The 23817-nt window shown below is 54.7% G+C and overlaps 1 protein-coding gene across 1 annotated transcript in view; it reads right to left on the reverse strand.

The window, feature by feature from the left end:
- LOC140350836 (cullin-9-like) overlaps positions 1-19170 on the reverse strand; it is a 59626-nt gene extending 40456 nt beyond the window's left edge. The window contains exons 1-11 of the mRNA XM_072436353.1: positions 18913-19170; positions 18249-18516; positions 16068-16210; positions 13494-13792; positions 13245-13404; positions 12813-12972; positions 12443-12612; positions 12180-12354; positions 4540-4671; positions 2081-2324; positions 1768-1969 (exon numbers count right to left, since the gene is read on the reverse strand). Coding sequence (XP_072292454.1) covers positions 1768-1969; positions 2081-2324; positions 4540-4671; positions 12180-12354; positions 12443-12612; positions 12813-12972; positions 13245-13404; positions 13494-13792; positions 16068-16210; positions 18249-18516; positions 18913-19170 — 2211 coding nt within the window. The remainder of the gene's footprint in view (positions 1-1767; positions 1970-2080; positions 2325-4539; positions 4672-12179; positions 12355-12442; positions 12613-12812; positions 12973-13244; positions 13405-13493; positions 13793-16067; positions 16211-18248; positions 18517-18912) is intronic.
- Between the last annotated feature and the right edge of the window lie 4647 nt (positions 19171-23817).

Genomic DNA, 23817 nt, shown 5'->3' on the forward strand with positions numbered 1-23817 from the left:
CTGGACCACACACTGACCTTTAGCGCCCCCCTCTGGACCACACACTGACCTCTAGCGCCCCCTCTGGACCACACACTGACCTCTAGCGCCCCCTCTGGACCACACACTGACCTCTAGCGCCCCCCTCTGGACCACACACTGACCTCTAGCGCCCCCTCTGGACCACACACTGACCTCTAGCGCCCCCTCTGGACCACACACTGACCTCTAGCGCCCCTCTGGACCACGCACTGACCTCTAGCGCCCCCTCTGGACCAAACACTGACCTCTAGCGCCCCCTCTGGACCACGCACTGACCTCTAGCGCCCCCTCTGGACCACGCACTGACCTCTAGCGCCCCCTCTGGACCACGCACTGACCTTTAGCGCCCCCTCTGGCTGGACCACACACTGACCGCTAGCGCCCCCCCTGGACCACACACTGACCTTTAGCGCCCCCTCTGGACCACACACTGACCTCTAGCGCCCCCCTCTGGACCACACACTGACCACTAGCGCCCCCTCTGGACCACACACTGACCTCTAGCGCCCCCTCTGGACCACACACTGACCTCTAGCGCCCCCTCTGGACCACGCACTGACCTCTAGTGCCCCCTCTGGACCACACACTGACCTCTAGTGCCCCCTCTGGACCACACACTGACCTCTAGCGCCCCCCTCTGGACCACACACTGACCTCTAGCGCCCCCCTCTGGACCACACACTGACCTCTAGCGCCCCCCTCTGGACCACACACTGACCTCTAGCGCCCCCCTCTGGACCACGCACTGACCTCTAGCGCCCCCTCTGGACATACACACTGACCTCTAGCGCCCCCTCTGGACCACGCACTGACCTCTAGCGCCCCCTCTGGACAACACACTGACCTCTAGCGCCCCCTCTGGACCACACACTGACCTTTAGCGCCCCCTCTGGACATACACACTGACCTTTAGCGCCCCCTCTGGCTGGACCACACACTGACCTCTAGCGCCCCTCTGGACCAAACACTGACCTCTAGCGCCCCCTCTGGACCAAACACTGACCTCTAGCGCCCCCTCTGGACCACGCACTGACCTCTAGCGCCCCCCTCTGGACCACGCACTGACCTCTAGCGCCCCCTCTGGACCACGCACTGACCTCTAGCGCCCCCCTCTGGACCACACACTGACCTCTAGCGCCCCCCTCTGGACCACAAACTGACCTCTAGCGCCCCCTCTGGACCACGCACTGACCTCTAGCGCCCCCTCTGGACAACACACTGACCTCTAGCGCCCCCTCTGGACCCCGCACTGACCTCTAGCGCCCCCTCTGGACAACACACTGACCTTTAGCGCCCCCTCTGGACATACACACTGACCTCTAGCGCCCCCTCTGGACCCCGCACTGACCTCTAGCGCCCCCTCTGGACAACACACTGACCTTTAGCGCCCCCTCTGGACATACACACTGACCTCTAGCGCCCCCTCTGGACATACACACTGACCTCTAGCGCCCCCTCTGGACCACACACTGACCTCTAGCGCCCCTCTGGACCACACACTGACCTCTAGCGCCCCCTCTGGACCACACACTGACCTCTAGCGCCCCCTCTGGACCACACACTGACCTCTAGCGCCCCTCTGGACCACACACTGACCTCTAGCGCCCCTCTGGACCACACACTGACCTCTAGCGCCCCTCTGGACCCCGCACTGACCTCTAGCGCCCCTCTGGACCCCGCACTGACCTCTAGCGCCCCTCTGGACCACACACTGACCTCTAGCGCCCCTCTGGACCACACACTGACCTCTAGCGCCCCCCTCTGGACCCTGGCGCTGCTGCAGAACAGGCTCATGGCGCTCAGGACACCACAGACTCCGCCCTCAGTGCAGAAGGTCACTCTCCAGTCGAACTTCACAAACAGACGACGCAGCAGCCGCAGGACCGTCCAGACCAGGACCTCAGACGGAGATCCAAGAAGGTCCACCAGGAGCTTCAGGACCCGGGACCTGGAGCACACACAGTGCAGGGTCAGAGCAGGGTCATGACCTCTGAACCCTGGATGTTCATGACCTCTGAACCCTCCGTAACCCTGGTAACGATGCAGTGTGACTTCAGACCTGGCTGTGGACTCGGTGAAGGCCTTGTCGCGGTCCTGACCGTCCTGGTCCAGAGCCCGGATCATGAGGACCACGGCGGCGAGTTGAAGAGCGAGCACGGCCCCTGTGGCTTCTGTGGCCCCTGAGGCCCCTGAGGCCCCTGAGGCCCCTGAAGCTCGTGCCTCCGTCTCCTTGTGCAGAACAACCACAGTCTCGGAGAGTTTCTCCAGCAGCGTCTTCTTGTCCTTCACTCGCTCTGACAACACTGACACAGACATGACTGTTAGACTGGACAAGCTCCTCCCACAATCACAACAAGCTCCTCCCACAATCACAACAAGCTCCTCCCACAATCACAACAAGCTCCTCCCACAATCACAACTCATCTATTCATAACAAGCTCCACCATGTGTGACCTCCACCATGTGTGTGACCTCCACCATGTGTGTGACCTCCACCATGTGTGACCTCCACCATGTGTGACCTCCACCATGTGTGTGACCTCCACCATGTGTGACCTCCACCATGTGTGACCTCCACCATGTGTGTGACCTCCACCATGTGTGACCTCCACCATGTGTGTGACCTCCACCATGTGTGACCTCCACCATGTGTGTGACCTCCACCATGTGTGTGACCTCCACCATGTGTGTGACCTCCACCATGTGTGACCTCCACCATGTGTGTGACCTCCACCATGTGTGACCTCCACCATGTGTGTGAGCTTCACCATGTGTGACCTCCACCATGTGTGTGACCTCCACCATGTGTGTGACCTCCACCATGTGTGACCTCCACCATGTGTGTGACCTCCACCATGTGTGTGACCTCCACCGTGTGTGACCTCCACCGTGTGTGACCTCCACCGTGTGTGACCTCCACCATGTGTGTGACCTCCACCATGTGTGACCTACACCATGTGTGACCTACACCATGTGTGACCTCCACCATGTGTGACCTACACCATGTGTGACCTCCACCATGTGTGTGACCTCCACCATGTGTGTGACCTCCACCATGTGTGTGACCTACACCATGTGTGACCTACACCATGTGTGACCTCCACCATGTGTGACCTCCACCATGTGTGACCTACACCATGTGTGACCTCCACCATGTGTGTGACCTCCACCATGTGTGACCTCCACCATGTGTGACCTACACCATGTGTGACCTCCACCATGTGTGACCTACACCATGTGTGACCTACACCATGTGTGACCTCCACCATGTGTGACCTACACCATGTGTGACCTCCACCATGTGTGTGACCTCCACCATGTGTGTGACCTCCACCATGTGTGACCTCCACCATGTGTGACCTACACCATGTGTGACCTCCACCATGTGTGATCTCCACCATGTGTGACCTCCACCATGTGTGTGACCTCCACCATGTGTGACCTACACCATGTGTGTGACCTCCACCATGTGTGACCTACACCATGTGTGACCTACACCATGTGTGACCTCCACCATGTGTGACCTCCACCATGTGTGACCTCCACCATGTGTGTGACCTCCACCATGTGTGACCTCCACAATGTGTGACCTCCACCATGTGTGTGACCTCCACCATGTGTGACCTCCACCATGTGTGACCTACACCATGTGTGTGACCTCCACCATGTGTGACCTCCACAATGTGTGACCTCCACCATGTGTGTGACCTCCACCATGTGTGACCTCCACCATGTGTGACCTCCACCATGTGTGACCTCCACCATGTGTGACCTACACCATGTGTGACCTCCACCATGTGTGACCTCCACCATGTGTGTGACCTCCACCATGTGTGACCTCCACCATGTGTGACCTCCACCATGTGTGACCTCCACCATGTGTGTGACCTCCACCATGTGTGACCTCCACAATGTGTGACCTCCACCATGTGTGTGACCTCCACCATGTGTGACCTCCACCATGTGTGTGACCTCCACCATGTGTGACCTCCACCATGTGTGACCTCCACCATGTGTGACCTCCACCATGTGTGTGACCTCCACCATGTGTGACCTACACCATGTGTGACCTCCACCATGTGTGTGACCTCCACCATGTGTGACCTCCACCATGTGTGACCTCCACCATGTGTGACCTCCACCATGTGTGTGACCTCCACCATGTGTGACCTCCACCATGTGTGACCTCCACCATGTGTGTGACCTCCACCATGTGTGACCTACACCATGTGTGTGACCTCCACCATGTGTGACCTCCACCATGTGTGACCTCCACCATGTGTGTGACCTCCACCATGTGTGTGACCTCCACCATGTGTGACCTCCACCATGTGTGACCTCCACCATGTGTGACCTCCACCATGTGTGTGACCTCCACCATGTGTGACCTACACCATGTGTGTGACCTCCACCATGTGTGACCTCCACCATGTGTGTGACCTCCACCATGTGTGACCTACACCATGTGTGTGACCTCCACCATGTGTGACCTACACCATGTGTGTGCAGCTGACTCACCTGAGATGGTCTGCTCCAGATCAGGAGGGAGGTCCTCAGTCTGGACCTGGTTTTTTGAGGGCGTCTCAGTTTTTGGTTTTTTTGAGGCCGACTCCACCGAGACGTCGGGGGAACGAGGCTCAGAGCAGGCGCCTGAAACAGTTCAAATGTCAGAGGTCATGACCTGTGCTCACAGATTCACTCTGTGTCAGTCAAAGTTAATGACTCATTCACACAAATTAATCAAACCAAAAACTGAAACGCGCGACCTGAAACGCGCGACCTTTCTGAAACGCGCGACCTGAAACGCGCGACCTGAAACGCGCGACCTGAAACGCGCGACCTGAAACACAGGACCTGAAACGCGCGACCTGAAACACAGGACTTGAAACGCGCGACCTGAAACACAGGACCTGAAACGCGCGACCTGAAACGCGCGACCTGAAACACAGGACCTGAAACGCGCGACCTGAAACGCGCGACCTGAAACGCGCGACCTGAAACGCGCGACCTGAAACACAGGACCTGAAACGCGCGACCTGAAAAACAGGACCTGAAACGCGCGACCTGAAACACAGGACCTGAAACGCGCGACCTGAAACGCGCGACCTGAAAAACAGGACCTGAAACGCGCGACCTGAAACACAGGACCTGAAACGCGCGACCTGAAACGCGCGACCTGAAACGCGCGACCTGAAACGCAGGACCTGAAACGCGCTACCTGAAACACAGGACCTGAAACGCGCGACCTAAAACACAGGACCTGAAACGCGCGACCTGAAGCGCGCGACCTGAAGCGCGCGACCTGAAGCGCGCGACCTGAAGCGCGCGACCTGAAGCGCGCGACCTGAAGCGCGCGACCTGAAGCGCGCGACCTGAAGCGCGCGACCTGAAGCGCGCGACCTGAAGCGCGCGACCTGAAGCGCGCGACCTGAAACGCGCGACCTGAAACGCACGACCTGAAACACAGGAGCTGAAACACGCGACCTGAAACACAGGACCTGAAACGCGCGACTTGAAACGCGCGACCTGAAACGCGCGACCTGAAACGCGCGACCTGAAACGTGCAACCTGAAACGCGCGACCTGAAACACAGGACCTGAAACGCGCGACCTGAAACGCAGGACCTGAAACGCGCGACCTGAAACACAGGACCTGAAACACGCGACCTGAAACACGCGACCTGAAACACAGGACCTGAAACACGCGACCTGAAACGCGCGACCTGAAACACAGGACCTGAAACGCGCGACCTGAAACGCGCGACCTGAAACGCGCGACCTGAAACGCGCGACCTGAAACGCAGGACCTGAAACGCGCTACCTGAAACACAGGACCTGAAACGCGCGACCTGAAACACAGGACCTGAAACGCGCGACCTAAAACACAGGACCTGAAACGCACGACCTGAAACGCACGACCTGAAACGCGCGACCTGAAACGCGCGACCTGAAACACAGGACCTGAAACACAGGACCTGAAACACAGGACCTGAAACACAGGACCTGAAACACAGGACCTGAAACGCGCGACCTGAAACGCGCGACCTGAAACGCGCGACCTGAAACGCGCGACCTGAAACGCGCGACCTGAAACGCGCGACCTGAAAAACAGGACCTGAAACGCGCGACCTGAAACACAGGACCTGAAACGCGCGACCTGAAACACAGGACCTGAAACACAGGACCTGAAACGCGCGACCTGAAACGCGCGACCTGAAAAACAGGACCTGAAACGCGCGACCTGAAACACAGGACCTGAAACGCGCGACCTGAAACGCGCGACCTGAAACACAGGACCTGAAACGCGCGACCTGAAACGCGCGACCTGAAACGCGCGACCTGAAACACAGGACCTGAAACGCGCGACCTGAAACACAGGACCTGAAACGCGCGACCTGAAACGCGCGACCTGAAACGCAGGACCTGAAACGCGCGACCTGAAACGCGCGACCTGAAACGCGCGACCTGAAACGCGCGACCTGAAACACAGGACCTGAAACACAGGACCTGAAACACAGGACCTGAAACGCGCGACCTGAAACACAGGACCTGAAACGCAGGACCTGAAACGCAGGACCTGAAACACAGGACCTGAAACACAGGACCTGAAACGCGCGACCTGAAACGAGCGACCTGAAACGCGCGACCTGAAACGCGCGACCTGAAACGCAGGACCTGAAACGCGCGACCTGAAACGCAGGACCTGAAACGCGCGACCTGAAACGCGCGACCTGAAACGCGCGACCTGAAACGCGCGACCTGAAACGCAGGACCTGAAACGCAGGACCTGAAACACAGGACCTGAAACGCGCGACCTGAAACGCGCGACCTGAAACGCGCGACCTGAAACGCGCGACCTGAAACGCGCGACCTGAAACGCGCGACCTGAAACGCGCGACCTGAAACACAGGACCTGAAACGCGCTACCTGAAACGCGCGACCTGAAACGCGCGACCTAAAACACAGGACCTGAAACACAGGACCTGAAGCGCGCGACCTGAAGCGCGCGACCTGAAGCGCGCGACCTGAAGCGCGCGACCTGAAGCGCGCGACCTGAAGCGCGCGACCTGAAGCGCGCGACCTGAAGCGCGCGACCTGAAGCGCGCGACCTGAAGCGCGCGACCTGAAGCGCTCGACCTGAAACGCGCGACCTGAAGCGCGCGACCTGAAACGCACGACCTGAAACACACGACCTGAAACACAGGAGCTGAAACACAGGAGCTGAAACGCGCGACCTGAAACGCGCGACCTGAAACGCGCGACCTGAAACGCGCGACCTGAAACGCGCGACCTGAAGCGCGCGACCTGAAGCGCGCGACCTGAAGCGCGCGACCTGAAGCGCGCGACCTGAAGCGCGCGACCTGAAGCGCGCGACCTGAAGCGCGCGACCTGAAGCGCGCGACCTGAAGCGCGCGACCTTAAGCGCGCGACCTTAAGCGCGCGACCTGAAACACGGGAGCTGAAACGCGCGACCTGAAACACAGGACCTGAAACACGCGACCTGAAACACAGGACCTGAAACACGCGACCTGAAACGCGCGACCTGAAACGCGCGACCTGAAACACAGGACCTGAAACACAGGACCTGAAACACAGGACCTGAAAAACGCGACCTGAAACACAGGACCTGAAACGCGCGACCTGAAACACAGGACCTGAAACGCGCGACCTGAAACACAGGACCTGAAACGCGCGACCTGAAACACAGGACCTGAAACACGCGACCTGAAACACAGGACCTGAAACACGCGACCTGAAACACAGGACCTGAAACACGCGACCTGAAACGCGCGACCTGAAACGCGCGACCTGAAACGCGCGACCTGAAAAACAGGACCTGAAACGCGCGACCTGAAACACAGGACCTGAAACACAGGACCTGAAACGCGCGACCTGAAACACAGGACCTGAAACGCGCGACCTGAAACACAGGACCTGAAACGCGCGACCTGAAACACAGGACCTGAAACGCGCGACCTGAAACACAGGACCTGAAACGCGCGACCTGAAACACAGGACCTGAAACACGCGACCTGAAACGCGCGACCTGAAACGCGCGACCTGAAACGCGCGACCTGAAAAACAGGACCTGAAACGCGCGACCTGAAACACAGGACCTGAAACACAGGACCTGAAACGCGCGACCTGAAACGCGCGACCTGAAACGCGCGACCTGAAAAACAGGACCTGAAACGCGCGACCTGAAACACAGGACCTGAAACGCGCGACCTGAAACACAGGACCTGAAACACAGGACCTGAAACGCGCGACCTGAAACGCGCGACCTGAAACGCGCGACCTGAAACACAGGACCTGAAACGCGCAACCTGAAACGCGCGACCTGAAAAACAGGACCTGAAACGCGCGACCTGAAACACAGGACCTGAAACGCGCGACCTGAAACGCGCGACCTGAAACACAGGACCTGAAACGCAGGACCTGAAACACAGGACCTGAAACACAGGACCTGAAACGCAGGACCTGAAAAACAGGACCTGAAACGCGCGACCTGAAACACAGGACCTGAAACACAGGACCTGAAACGCGCGACCTGAAACACAGGACCTGAAACGCAGGACCTGAAACACAGGACCTGAAACACAGGACCTGAAACGCAGGACCTGAAACACAGGACCTGAAACACAGGACCTGAAACGCGCGACCTGAAACACAGGACCTGAAACGCGCGACCTGAAACGCGCGACCTGAAAAACAGGACCTGAAACGCGCGACCTGAAACACAGGACCTGAAACGCGCGACCTGAAACACAGGACCTGAAACACAGGACCTGAAACGCGCGACCTGAAACGCGCGACCTGAAACGCGCGACCTGAAACGCGCGACCTGAAACGCGCGACCTGAAACGCGCGACCTGAAACGCAGGACCTGAAACGCAGGACCTGAAACGCGCGACCTGAAACGCAGGACCTGAAACGCAGGACCTGAAACGCGCGACCTGAAACACAGGACCTGAAGCGCGCGACCTGAAGCGCGCGACCTGAAGCGCGCGACCTGAAGCGCGCGACCTGAAGCGCGCGACCTGAAGCGCGCGACCTGAAGCGCGCGACCTGAAGCGCGCGACCTGAAGCGCGCGACCTGAAGCGCGCGACCTGAAGCGCGCGACCTGAAGCGCGCGACCTGAAGCGCGCGACCTGAAGCGCGCGACCTGAAGCGCGCGACCTGAAGCGCGCGACCTGAAGCGCGCGACCTGAAGCGCGCGACCTGAAGCGCGCGACCTGAAGCGCGCGACCTGAAGCGCGCGACCTGAAACGCGCGACCTGAAGCGCGCGACCTGAAACGCGCGACCTGAAACGCAGGAGCTGAAACGCGCGACCTGAAACGCAGGACCTGAAACGCGCGACTTGAAACGCACGACCTGAAACGCGCGACCTGAAACGCGCGACCTGAAACGCGCGACCTGAAACGCGCGACCTGAAACGCGCGACCTGAAACGCGCGACCTGAAACGCGCGACCTGAAACGCGCGACCTGAAACGCGCGACCTGAAACGCGCGACCTGAAACACAGGACCTGAAACGCGCGACCTGAAACACAGGACCTGAAACGCGCGACCTGAAACACAGGACCTGAAACGCGCGACCTGAAACACAGGACCTGAAACACAGGACCTGAAACGCGCGACCTGAAACACAGGACCTGAAACACGCGACCTGAAACACAGGACCTGAAACACGCGACCTGAAACACAGGACCTGAAACACAGGACCTGAAACGCGCGACCTGAAACGCGCGACCTGAAACGCGCGACCTGAAACGCGCGACCTGAAACGCGCGACCTGAAACGCGCGACCTGAAGCGCGCGACCTGAAGCGCGCGACCTGAAGCGCGCGACCTGAAGCGCGCGACCTGAAGCGCGCGACCTGAAGCGCGCGACCTGAAGCGCGCGACCTGAAGCGCGCGACCTGAAGCGCGCGACCTGAAGCGCGCGACCTGAAGCGCGCGACCTGAAGCGCGCGACCTGAAGCGCGCGACCTGAAGCGCGCGACCTGAAGCGCGCGACCTGAAACGCGCGACCTGAAACACAGGAGCTGAAACGCGCGACCTGAAACACAGGAGCTGAAACGCGCGACCTGAAACACAGGAGCTGAAACGCGCGACCTGAAACGCGCGACCTGAAACGCGCGACCTGAAACGCGCGACCTGAAACGCGCGACCTGAAACGCGCGACCTGAAACGCGCGACCTGAAACGCGCGACCTGAAACGCGCGACCTGAAACGCGCGACCTGAAACACAGGACCTGAAACGCGCGACCTGAAACACAGGACCTGAAACGCGCGACCTGAAACACAGGACCTGAAACACAGGACCTGAAACACAGGACCTGAAACACGCGACCTGAAACACAGGACCTGAAACACGCGACCTGAAACGCGCGACCTGAAACACAGGACCTGAAACGCGCGACCTGAAACACAGGACCTGAAACGCGCGACCTGAAACACAGGACCTGAAACGCGCGACCTGAAACACAGGACCTGAAACGCGCGACCTGAAACACAGGACCTGAAACGCGCGACCTGAAACACAGGACCTGAAACGCGCGACCTGAAACACAGGACCTGAAACACAGGACCTGAAACGCGCGACCTGAAACGCGCGACCTGAAGCGCGCGACCTGAAGCGCGCGACCTGAAGCGCGCGACCTGAAGCGCGCGACCTGAAGCGCGCGACCTGAAGCGCGCGACCTGAAGCGCGCGACCTGAAGCGCGCGACCTGAAGCGCGCGACCTGAAGCGCGCGACCTGAAGCGCGCGACCTGAAACACAGGACCTGAAGCGCGCGACCTGAAGCGCGCGACCTGAAGCGCGCGACCTGAAGCGCGCGACCTGAAGCGCGCGACCTGAAGCGCGCGACCTGAAGCGCGCGACCTGAAGCGCGCGACCTGAAGCGCGCGACCTGAAACGCGCGACCTGAAACACAGGAGCTGAAACGCGCGACCTGAAACACAGGACCTGAAACGCGCGACTTGAAACGCACGACCTGAAACGCGCGACCTGAAACGCGCGACCTGAAACGCGCGACCTGAAACGCGCGACCTGAAACGCGCGACCTGAAACGCGCGACCTGAAACGCGCGACCTGAAACGCGCGACCTGAAACGCGCGACCTGAAACGCGCGACCTGAAACGCGCGACCTGAAACACAGGACCTGAAACGCGCGACCTGAAACGCGCGACCTGAAACACAGGACCTGAAACACAGGACCTGAAACACAGGACCTGAAACACAGGACCTGAAACACAGGACCTGAAACACAGGACCTGAAACACAGGACCTGAAACACAGGACCTGAAACACAGGACCTGAAACACAGGACCTGAAACACAGGACCTGAAACACAGGACCTGAAACACAGGACCTGAAACACAGGACCTGAAACACAGGACCTGAAACACAGGACCTGAAACACAGGACCTGAAACACAGGACCTGAAACACAGGACCTGAAACACAGGACCTGAAACGCGCGACCTGAAACGCGCGACCTGAAACACAGGACCTGAAACACAGGACCTGAAACGCGCGACCTGAAACGCGCGACCTGAAACACAGGACCTGAAACACAGGACCTGAAACACAGGACCTGAAACACGCGACCTGAAACACGCGACCTGAAACACAGGACCTGAAACACGCGACCTGAAACGCGCGACCTGAAACACAGGACCTGAAACGCGCGACCTGAAACGCGCGACCTGAAACACAGGACCTGAAACGCGCGACCTGAAACACAGGACCTGAAACACGCGACCTGAAACACAGGACCTGAAACACGCGACCTGAAACACAGGACCTGAAACACGCGACCTGAAACGCGCGACCTGAAACGCGCGACCTGAAACACAGGACCTGAAACACGCGACCTGAAACACAGGACCTGAAACACGCGACCTGAAACGCGCGACCTGAAACGCGCGACCTGAAACACAGGACCTGAAACGCGCGACCTGAAACACAGGACCTGAAACGCGCGACCTGAAACACAGGACCTGAAACGCGCGACCTGAAACACAGGACCTGAAACACGCGACCTGAAACACAGGACCTGAAACACGCGACCTGAAACACAGGACCTGAAACACGCGACCTCTGTTTGTTTTATGAGTATTTGTTCTTAAGCGGGTCAATAAATGACACACCTGGCGCTCGCCGTCCTGGCTCCGCCCTTGTCCTCAGTTTGGCGCAGACGCTCGCTCGACGCAGCTCTTTTAAACTCAACGGCGACAGATTCTGTTCCAGGAAGTGCATCACATGCGTCGCCACGGAAACGGGCACGTTCAGGCCAATCAGAGCCCCGTCGTCCAGCTCCGACTCCTGAGAGCGGCCAATAGAGAGCGGCGGGTGAGCGCGGGTGGGGCTACGGGGCGTAATGTGTGGGGTCAGAGGTCACCTGTGTGCTCACCTGTAGCGCCCTCTGCAGGAGGCTCCGCACCTGCTCCTGATGCCCCGCCTCTAGCTTTCTCACAAAGAACAGCAGCTCCCACCACTCACCTGTGCTTAACTCCACCCCCTTCTGCTCACCTATGCCCAGGTACGGACAGGTGTAGAGGGAGGGGCGGAGCAAGAGCGGATCTGAAGATACGAAAGAGAGAGCGAAAACAAGTCATACAGGAGAGGGAAAGAGATGAGAGGGAAAGAGAGAGAAAGAGATGATAAAAGGAAAGAGATGAGAGAAAGAGATGAGAGAGAGGGAAAGAGAGAAAGAGATGAGAGAGAGAATATACGGCGCAATATACTGTATTAAACTGCCGTCCTGAGCGTTCTGGTCTCACCTGAGGGCAGAGCCTGGTCCAGCCGGGACTCTCGTGGCTCGGGTCTGGACTCGGGTCTGGACCGGTCCTTGGTCGGGTCAGAGGTCTTTGGAGTTAAGCTGATGATGTCCAGCATGTGCCAGTGAACCCAGTATGTCCTGCCCAAAGTGTCCCAGTAAACCTGCAGATAGAGACTGACATGACCTCTGACCCTGCAGAGAGAGACTGACATGACCTCTGACCCTGCAGATAGAGACTGACATGACCTCTGACCCTGCAGATAGAGACTGACATGACCTCTGACCCTGCAGAGAGAGACTGACATGACCTCTGAGTGGACCTCTGGGGACTGGAGCCTGTCCCAGTGACTTTGGGTTATCTATGTACAGATTTAATGTAATAATAAAGAAGGAGCTGGAGGCGGGGCTTACTTGCACTGGGGGCGGGGCTTACTTGCACTGGGGGCGAACCGTTGTTGCTGGTCCTGAACTCGCCCTGGTCTCCAGAGTGGACTTCCTCGTAGTCCTGGTTCATCCGGACTCTGGTCCCAGGTCCGAGCGTCTGCTGCAGGTAAGACTCATACTCTGACCGAGAGCCAAAGTCCTGACCGGTCCTGGACCAGAGAGAGACCGGTTAAAGACTGGGTTTAACCAGGATCTGAACAGGTTTAGAGCAGGATCTGAACAGGTTTTGGGGTCTCACCTAAACTCTTTCTGAGGATCGGCAGTGCTGCGTTGTGAATGGCTGACGCCGCTTGGTTCTGATTGGCCATTGGATTTGAAGATTGACTTCATGGTTCTCGCAGGTTCGGTCTGGACCAAAGTCCGGTCCCAGCCCAAGACCCGGACCAGCTCAGAAATCAAGGCCGCCGTTGCCATGGCAACCTCAAACTCCCGCCGCAACCAGGAGGCGGGGTCAGCGTCCGTCGAGGGGGCGGAGTCAACTAGCGACGTCACACGAAGATATCGTTTCACCAACGAAAACAAGGCTTTGCCAGGAATCTAAGAAAGGAAACGAATTCAGACTCGGAACAAGAGATGCAGAGGGGTGTGGAGGACCTCACCTGTGGCAGAGGGGTGTGGAGGACCTCACCTGTGGCAGAGGGGTGTGGAGGACCTCACCTGTGGCAGAGGGGTGTGGAGGACCTCACCTGTGCAGAGGGGTGTGGAGGACCTCACCTGTGGCAGAGGGGTGTGGAGGACCTCACCTGTGGCAGAGGGGTGTGGAGGACCTCACCTGTGGCAGAGGGGTGTGGAGGACCTCACCTGTGGCAGAGGGGTGTGGAGGACCTCACCTGTGGCAGAGGGGTGTGGAGGACCTCACCTGTGGCAGAGGGGTGTGGAGGACCTCACCTGTGGCAGAGGGGTGTGGAGGACCTCACCTGTGCAGAGGGGTGTGGAGGACCTCACCTGTGGCAGAGGGGTGTGGAGGACCTCACCTGTGGCAGAGGGGTGTGGAGGACCTCACCTGTGGCAGAGGGGTGTGGAGGACCTCACCTGTGGCAGAGGGGTGTGGAGGACCTCACCTGTGGCAGAGGGGTGTGGAGGACCTCACCTGTGGCAGAGGGGTGTGGAGGACCTCACCTGTGGCAGAGGGGTGTGGAGGACCTCACCTGTGGCAGAGGGGTGTGGAGGACCTCACCTGTGGCAGAGGGGTGTGGAGGACCTCACCTGTGGCAGAGGGGTGTGGAGGACCTCACCTGTGGCAGAGGGGTGTGGAGGACCTCACCTGTGGAGAGGGGTGTGGAGGACCTCACCTGTGCAGAGGGGTGTGGAGGACCTCACCTGTGGCAGAGGGGTGTGGAGGACCTCACCTGTGGCAGAGGGGTGTGGAGGACCTCACCTGTGGCAGAGGGGTGTGGAGGACCTCACCTGTGGCAGAGGGGTGTGGAGGACCTCACCTGTGGCAGAGGGGTGTGGAGGACCTCACCTGTGGCAGAGGGGTGTGGAGGACCTCACCTGTGGCAGAGGGGTGTGGAGGACCTCACCTGTGCAGAGGGGTGTGGAGGACCTCACCTGTGCAGAGGGGTGTGGAGGACCTCACCTGTGGCAGAGGGGTGTGGAGGACCTCACCTGTGGCAGAGGGGTGTGGAGGACCTCACCTGTGGCAGAGGGGTGTGGAGAACCTCACCTGTGGCAGAGGGGTGTGGAGGACCTCACCTGTGGCAGAGGGGTGTGGAGGACCTCACCTGTGCAGAGGGGTGTGGAGGACCTCACCTGTGGCAGAGGGGTGTGGAGGACCTCACCTGTGCAGAGGGGTGTGGAGGACCTCACCTGTGGCAGAGGGGTGTGGAGGACCTCACCTGTGGCAGAGGGGTGTGGAGGACCTCACCTGTGCAGAGGCGTGTAGAGGACCTCACCTGTGCAGAGGGGTGTGGAGGACCTCACCTGTGCAGAGGCGTGTGGAGGACCTCACCTGTGGCAGAGGCGTGTGGAGGACCTCACCTGTGCAGAGGCGTGTGGAGGACCTCACCTGTGGCAGAGGCGTGTGGAGGACCTCACCTGTGGCAGAGGCGTGTGGAGGACCTCACCTGTGGCAGAGGCGTGTGGAGGACCTCACCTGTGGCAAAGGCGTGTGGAGGACCTCACCTGTGGCAGAGGGGTGTGGAGGACCTCACCTGTGCAGAGGCGTGTGGAGGACCTCACCTGTGCAGAGGCGTGTGGAGGACCTCACCTGTGGCAGAGGCGTGTGGAGGACCTCACCTGTGGCAGAGGGGTGTGGAGGACCTCACCTGTGCAGAGGCGTGTGGAGGACCTCACCTGTGCAGAGGCGTGTGGAGGACCTCACCTGTGCAGAGGCGTGTGGAGGGCCTCACCTGTGCAGAGGCGTGTGGAGGACCTCACCTGTGCAGAGGCGTGTGGAGGACCTCACCTGTGGCAGAGGGGTGTGGAGGACCTCACCTGTGGCAGAGGGGTGTGGAGGACCTCACCTGTGGCAAAGGGGTGTGGAGGACCTCACCTGTGGCAGAGGGGTGTGGAGGACCTCACCTGTGGCAGAGGGGTGTGGAGGACCTCACCTGTGGCAGAGGGGTGTGGAGGACCTCACCTGTGGCAGAGGGGTGTGGAGGACCTCACCTGTGGCAGAGGGGTGTGGAGGACCTCACCTGTGGCAGAGGGGTGTGGAGGACCTCACCTGTGGCAGAGGGGTGTGGAGGACCTCACCTGTGGCAGAGGGGTGTGGAGGACCTCACCTGTGCAGAGGGGTGTGGAGGACCTCACCTGTGGCAGAGGGGTGTGGAGGACCTCACCTGTGGCAGAGGGGTGTGGAGGACCTCACCTGTGGCAGAGGGGTGTGGTCGCAGCTGCTCTGCTCCTCAGACGACGTGGTCTCGGCGAACAGCTCCAGAAGAGTCAGGCGGTTTTCAAAGTCCAGCTCCAGGTCTCTGTGAGTCAGGGCTAAAAGCACCGAGGCCCTGCTGCCTGCAAAACAAGGACAACAGGAAACCCTGTGTGACAGGTGTGTGAGACAGGTGTGTGTGTGACAGGTATGTGAGACAGGTATGTGACAGGTGTGTGTGTGAGACAGGTATGTGACAGGTGTGTGTGTGAGACAGGTGTGTGTGTGACAGGTGTGTGTGTGTGACAGGAGTGTGTGTGACAGGTGTGTGTGACAGGTGTGTGAGACAGGTATGTGTGACAGGTGTGTGTGTGAGACAGGTATGTGTGACAGGTGTGTGTGACAGGTGTGTGTGACAGGTGTGTGTGACAGGTATGTGACAGGTGTGTGTGTGAGACAGGTATTTGACAGGTGTGTGTGACAGGTGTGTGAGACAGGTGTGTGAGACAGGTGTGTGTGACAGGTGTGTGAGACAGGTATGTGACAGGTGTGTGTGTGTGTGTGACAGGTGTGTGAGACAGGTATGTGACAGGTGTGTGTGTGTGAGACAGGTATGTGTGAGACAGGTGTGTGTGTGACAGGTGTGTGTGTGACAGGTGTGTGTGTGACAGGTGTGTGTGACAGGTGTGTGTGACAGGTGTGTGTGTGTGACAGGTGTGTGTGACAGGTGTGTGTGACAGGTGTGTGAGACAGGTATGTGACAGGTGTGTGTGTGAGACAGGTGTGTGTGTGAGACAGGTGTGTGTGTGACAGGTGTGTGTGTGACAGGTGTGTGTGTGACAGGTGTGTGTGACAGGTGTGTGTGACAGGTGTGTGTGACAGGTGTGTGTGTGAGACAGGTATTTGACAGGTGTGTGTGACAGGTGTGTGAGACAGGTATGTGACAGGTGTGTGTGTGTGACAGGTGTGTGAGACAGGTGTGTGTGACAGGTATGTGACAGGTATGTGACAGGTGTGTGTGTGTGAGACAGGTATGTGTGAGACAGGTGTGTGTGTGACAGGTGTGTGTGTGACAGGTGTGTGTGTGACAGGTGTGTGTGACAGGTATGTGACAGGTGTGTGTGTGTGACAGGTGTGTGTGACAGGTGTGTGAGACAGGTGTGTGTGTGAGACAGGTGTGTGTGTGAGACAGGTGTGTGTGTGAGACAGGTGTGTGTGTGTGACAGGAGTGTGTGTGACAGGTGTGTGTGTGACAGGTGTGTGTGACAGGTGTGTGTGACAGGTGTGTGTGACAGGTGTGTGTGACAGGTGTGTGAGACAGGTATGTGACAGGTGTGTGTGTGAGACAGGTATTTGACAGGTGTGTGTGTGAGACAGGTGTGTGTGAGACAGGTGTGTGTGTGAGACAGGTGTGTGTGAGACAGGTGTGTGTGTGACAGGTGTGTGTGTGACAGGTGTGTGTGACAGGTGTGTGTGACAGGTATGTGACAGGTGTGTGTGTGAGACAGGTATTTGACAGGTGTGTGTGACAGGTGTGTGAGACAGGTATGTGACAGGTGTGTGTGTGTGACAGGTGTGTGAGACAGGTGTGTGTGACAGGTGTGTGAGACAGGTATGTGACAGGTGTGTGTGTGTGACAGGTGTGTGTGACAGGTGTGTGTGACAGGTGTGTGTGACAGGTGTGTGTGACAGGTATGTGACAGGTATGTGACAGGTGTGTGTGTGTGACAGGTGTGTGTGAGACAGGTGGGACAGGTGTGTGTGTGAGACAGGTGTGTGTGAGACAGGTATTTGACAGGTGTGTGTGTGAGACAGGTGTGTGTGTGACAGGTGTGTGTGTGACAGGTGTGTGTGACAGGTGTGTGTGACAGGTATGTGACAGGTGTGTGTGTGAGACAGGTATTTGACAGGTGTGTGTGACAGGTGTGTGAGACAGGTATGTGACAGGTGTGTGTGTGTGACAGGTGTGTGAGACAGGTGTGTGTGTGACAGGTGTGTGAGACAGGTATGTGACAGGTGTGTGTGACAGGTGTGTGTGACAGGTGTGTGTGACAGGTATGTGACAGGTGTGTGTGTGTGACAGGTGTGTGTGACAGGTGTGTGTGACAGGTGTGTGTGACAGGTATGTGACAGGTGTGTGTGTGTGACAGGTGTGTGTGAGACAGGTGGGACAGGTGTCACCTGCGTCGTGCGAGGCCATGGCCCTCAGGATCAGTCCGGCGCTGCGTCTCGTGCCTCGGTCTTGGTCACAGAGCAGTTCCAGGATCAGATCGAGGGCTCCGGTTCCTCTGAAGACTGAGGCCAGCGAAGCGATGGCAGCGTACGAGCTCAGCACTGACACCGTGTGGCCAAGTGTGGCACTGCGGGGCGGACGCATCTGTCTGTGAGCGCGACAAACCAGAGAACGAACATCTGCCTGAAGCTCCAGGAGCTCCAGCTGGTCCTGAGCCTGAGGAGAGAGAGAAAGACAATGTGTGGAAGCGTGTGTCCTACAGAGGCCGTGGGTGCGTGCTCTGGTGGTACGTGTGGAAGCGTGTGTCCTACAGAGGCCGTGGGTGCGTGCTCTGGTGGTACGTGTGGAAGCGTGTGTCCTACAGAGGCCGTGGGTGCGTGCTCTGGTGGTACGTGTGGAAGCGTGTGTCCTACAGAGGCCGTGGGTGCGTGCTCTGGTGGTACGTGTGGAAGCGCTTTAGCCACGCCCCTCACACACACTAGCTTTAGCCACGCCCCTCACACATACACACACACACACACACACACACACACACTGGAATTACTAGAGGTCTTTTTTTGTGAAAAAGTGTCCTTTCTGCGCCCCGCCCCCTATGAGCTCATTGGTCCTCACCTCTCCGTTGCTCACGCCCGCCTCTTCGATGGTCGGGCGGGGCCCGAGGTCGGGGCAGCTGTAGCGAGCGTCTTCTTCACACATCCACATTAAAACACTGTTCTCTGAGGCTCCGCCCCCCAAGTCACCGTCGCTCGTTGAGACCAGCCGCCAGCGAATCAGGAGCTCCGACTGCTCGCCCACCGAGCGCCGACAGCGAATCAGCTCCGAGGGACACGCCCTGCGGCCGGCGAACTGCACCACCAGTGCTCCGGACATCTGCAAACACGTGTTGTCATGGAAACGTGAGCTTTAGAAACATCCGTCTGTTATACACGAGAACCTGGAAGAGTCACAGCCCAAAGGCTCTAAACCAGAGGACAGATGAGAAGAGAGAAGAGAGACATTCAGCAGACCCATGTCAGGGACTGAAAATGAACCCACAACACTCACTGAAACATTTCTCTCTACAGCTGAAACATTTCTCTCTACAGCTGAAACATTTCTCTCTACAGCTGAAACATCTCTCTCTACAGCTGAAACATCTCTCTACAGCTGAAACATCTCTACAGCTGAAACATCTCTCCACAGCTGAAACATCTCTACAGCTAAAACTTTTCTCTACAGCTGAAACATCCGTCTACAGCTGAAACAGCTGAAACATCTCTCTACAGCTGAAACATCTCTACAGCTGAAACATCTCTACAGCTGAAACATCTCTACAGCTGAAACATCTCTCTACAGCTGAAACATCTCTCTACAGCTGAAACATCTCTACAGTTGAAACATCCCTCTACAGCTGAAACAACCCTCTACAGCTGAAACAACCCTCTACAGTTGAAACAACTCTACAGCTGAAACAACTCTACAGCTGAAATAAGTCTACAGCTGAAACATCTCTACACAGCTGAAACATCTCTACAGCTGAAACATCTCTACACAGCTGAAACATCTCTACAGCTGAAACATCCGTCTACAGCTGAAACTTTTCTCTCTACAGCTGAAACATCCGTCTACAGCTGAAACATAGCTCTACAGCTGAAACATCTCTACAACTGAAACATCTTTCTACAGCTGAAACATCTCTACAACTGAAACATCTTTCTACAGCTGAAACATCCCTCTACAGCTGAAACATCTCTACAGCTGAAACATCCCTCTACAGCTGAAACATAGCTCTACAGCTGAAACATCTCTACAACTGAAACATCTTTCTACAGCTGAAACATCTCTACAACTGAAACATCTTTCTACAGCTGAAACATCCCTCTACAGCTGAAACATCCCTCTACAGCTGAAACATCCCTCTACAGCTGAAACATAGCTCTACAGCTGAAACATCTCTACAACTGAAACATCTTTCTACAGCTGAAACATCTCTACAACTGAAACATCTTTCTACAGCTGAAACATCCCTCTACAGCTGAAACATCCCTCTACAGCTGAAACATCTCTACAGCTGAAACATCCCTCTACAGCTGAAACATCTCTACAACTGAAACATCTTTCTACAGCTGAAACATCTCTACAACTGAAACATCTTTCTACAGCTGAAACATCTCTACAGCTGAAACATCCCTCTACAGCTGAAACATCTCTACAGTTGAAACTTCTGACCCTCACCCCAGGAAATGTGACTCAGACTTTCACTTTCGGTTCAGTCCGAGCTCAGGCCTGAGTCTGGACCAGGACTAAAACAGGACTAAAACAGGACTAAAACCGGTCTAAAGCAGGACTAAAGCAGGACTAAAGCAGGACTAAAACAGGACTAAAACAGGACTAAAACCGGTCTAAAGCAGGACTAAAGCAGGACTAAAACAGGACTAAAACCGGTCTAAAGCAGGACTAAAGCAGGACTAAAACAGGACTAAAGCAGGACTAAAACAGGACTAAAACAGGACTAAAACCGGTCTAAAGCAGGACTAAAGCAGGACTAAAACAGGACTAAAGCAGGACTAAAACAGGACTAAAACAGGACTAAAACAGGACTAAAACAGGACTAAAACCGGTCTAAAGCAGGACTAAAACAGGACTAAAGCAGATCTAAAGCAGGACTAAAGCAGGACTAAAACAGGACTAAAACAGGACTAAAGCAGGACTAAAACAGGACTAAAACAGGACTAAAACAGGACTAAAACAGGACTAAAACCGGTCTAAAGCAGGACTAAAGCAGGACTAAAGCAGGACTAAAACAGGACTAAAACAGGACTAAAACCGGTCTAAAGCAGGACTAAAGCAGGACTAAAACAGGACTAAAACCGGTCTAAAGCAGGACTAAAGCAGGACTAAAGCAGGACTAAAGCAGGACTAAAACAGGACTAAAGCAGGACTAAAACAGGACTAAAACAGGACTAAAACCGGTCTAAAGCAGGACTAAAGCAGGACTAAAACAGGACTAAAGCAGGACTAAAACAGGACTAAAACAGGACTAAAACAGGACTAAAACCGGTCTAAAGCAGGACTAAAACAGGACTAAAGCAGATCTAAAGCAGGACTAAAGCAGGACTAAAACAGGACTAAAACAGGACTAAAACAGGACTAAAGCAGGACTAAAGCAGGACTAAAACAGGACTAAAACAGGACTAAAACAGGACTAAAACAGGACTAAAACCGGTCTAAAGCAGGACTAAAGCAGGACTAAAACAGGACTAAAACAGGACTAAAACAGGACTAAAACCGGTCTAAAGCAGGACTAAAGCAGGACTAAAACAGGACTAAAACCGGTCTAAAGCAGGACTAAAGCAGGACTAAAGCAGGACTAAAGCAGGACTAAAACAGGACTAAAGCAGGACTAAAACAGGACTAAAACAGGACTAAAACCGGTCTAAAGCAGGACTAAAGCAGGACTAAAACAGGACTAAAGCGGGTGTCTCCCCCCGTGTGTCAGTTTCACCTCTGTCCCTTGGCCTCAGTTCCGGCTCTGTCCAGCACGTCCCGGTTCTGGTTCTGGTCCCGGTTCTGTACGGGAGTCTGGGCCTCAGTATTGGTGATATTTTGTGTAGTTTTTGGTGGTTTCCTGTAGTTTCCTGTAGCCTCGCGCTGCGACCTGTGCAGCGGAAGTGACGTCAGTTAACTTCTGCTGTTTGTAGAGGGGCAGCGCCTCCTGCCGGACACAGGGCGCACACGCACTACACAGGTTTATTCAGTGTGACTGAATCACCTGTATATGGTATATATGTGGTGTTTATATATATGGTGTATATGGTATATATATATATATATATATATATATATATATATATATGGTGTATATGGTATATATATATATATATATATGGTGTATATGGTATATATATATATATATATATATATATATATATGGTGTATATGGTATATATATATATATGGTGTATATGGTATATATGTGGTGTGTATATATATATATGGTGTATATATATATGGTATATATGTGGTGTATATATATATGGTGTATATGGTATTTATGGTGTATATGGTATACATGGTGTATATGGTGTATAAATATGGTGTATATATGGTGCGTATATATGGTATATATGTGGTGTATGTGGTATATATGGTGTATATATATATGGTGTATATGGTATACATGGTGTATATATATATATATATATATATATGGTGTATATGGTATACATGGTGTATATGGTGTATAAATATGGTGTATATGGTATACATGGTGTATATATATGGTGTATATGGTATATATATATTGTATATGGTATATATGTGGTGTATATGGTATTTATTGTGTATATATATGGTATATATATATATATATATATATATATGGTGTATATGGTATATATATGGTGTATATGGTATATATGGTGTATATATATGGTATATATGTGGTGTATATGGTATATATATGGTGTATATTCTCCATTTGCCTGATGTCTGTCCCTCTCTCAGTCCTCGTTGGTGATGTTTGTGTCCATTTCTTTGTGATGGACTTTTTCCTGCCGCCAAAAGTACATTCTAAAGTACAGCCTAAAGTACAGTCTAAAGTACAGTCTAAAGTACAGTCTAAAGTACATTCTAAAGTACAGCCTAAAGTACAGTCTAAAGTACATTCTAAAGTACATTCTAAAGTAGTCTAAAGTACAGTCTAAAGTACAGTGTAAAGTAGTCTGAAGTACATTCTAAAGTACATTCTAAAGTACAGTCTAAAGTACATTCTAAAGTACAGTCTAAAGTACATTCTAAAGTACATTCTAAAGTACAGTCTTTAAAGTACATTCTAAAGTAGTCTAAAGTAGTCTAAAGTACATTCTAAAGTACATTCTAAAGTACAGTCTAAAGTACAGTCTAAAGTACATTCTAAAGTACATTCTAAAGTACACTTTAAAGTACATTCTAAAGTACACTCTAAAGTACACTCTAAAGTACAGTCTAAAGTACATTCTAAAGTACAGTCTAAAGTATATTCTAAAGTACATTCTAAAGTACAGTCTTTAAAGTACATTCTAAAGTAGTCTAAAGTAGTCTAAAGTACATTCTAAAGTACATTCTAAAGTACATTCTAAAGTACATTCTAAAGTACAGTCTAAAGTACATTCTAAAGTACAGTCTTTAAAGTACATTCTAAAGTAGTCTAAAGTAGTCTAAAGTACATTCTAAAGTACATTCTAAAGTACATTCTAAAGTACAGTCTAAAGTACAGTCTAAAGTACATTCTAAAGTACATTCTAAAGTACACTCTAAAGTACATTCTAAAGTACACTCTAAAGTACACTCTAAAGTACATTCTAAAGTACATTCTAAAGTACAGTCTAAAGTACACTCTAAAGTACATTCTAAAGTACACTCTAAAGTACAGTCTAAAGTACATTCTAAAGTACAGTCTAAAGTATATTCTAAAGTACATTCTAAAGTACACTCTAAAGTACATTCTAAAGTACACTCTAAAGTACACTCTAAAGTACATTCTAAAGTACATTCTAA

The sequence above is a fragment of the Eucyclogobius newberryi genome, unplaced genomic scaffold (genome assembly GCF_026437365.1).
Source record: "Eucyclogobius newberryi isolate DKJ021-1_F unplaced genomic scaffold, fEucNew1.0.hap1 SCAF_8, whole genome shotgun sequence".
Lineage (NCBI taxonomy): Eukaryota > Metazoa > Chordata > Actinopteri > Gobiiformes > Gobiidae > Eucyclogobius > Eucyclogobius newberryi.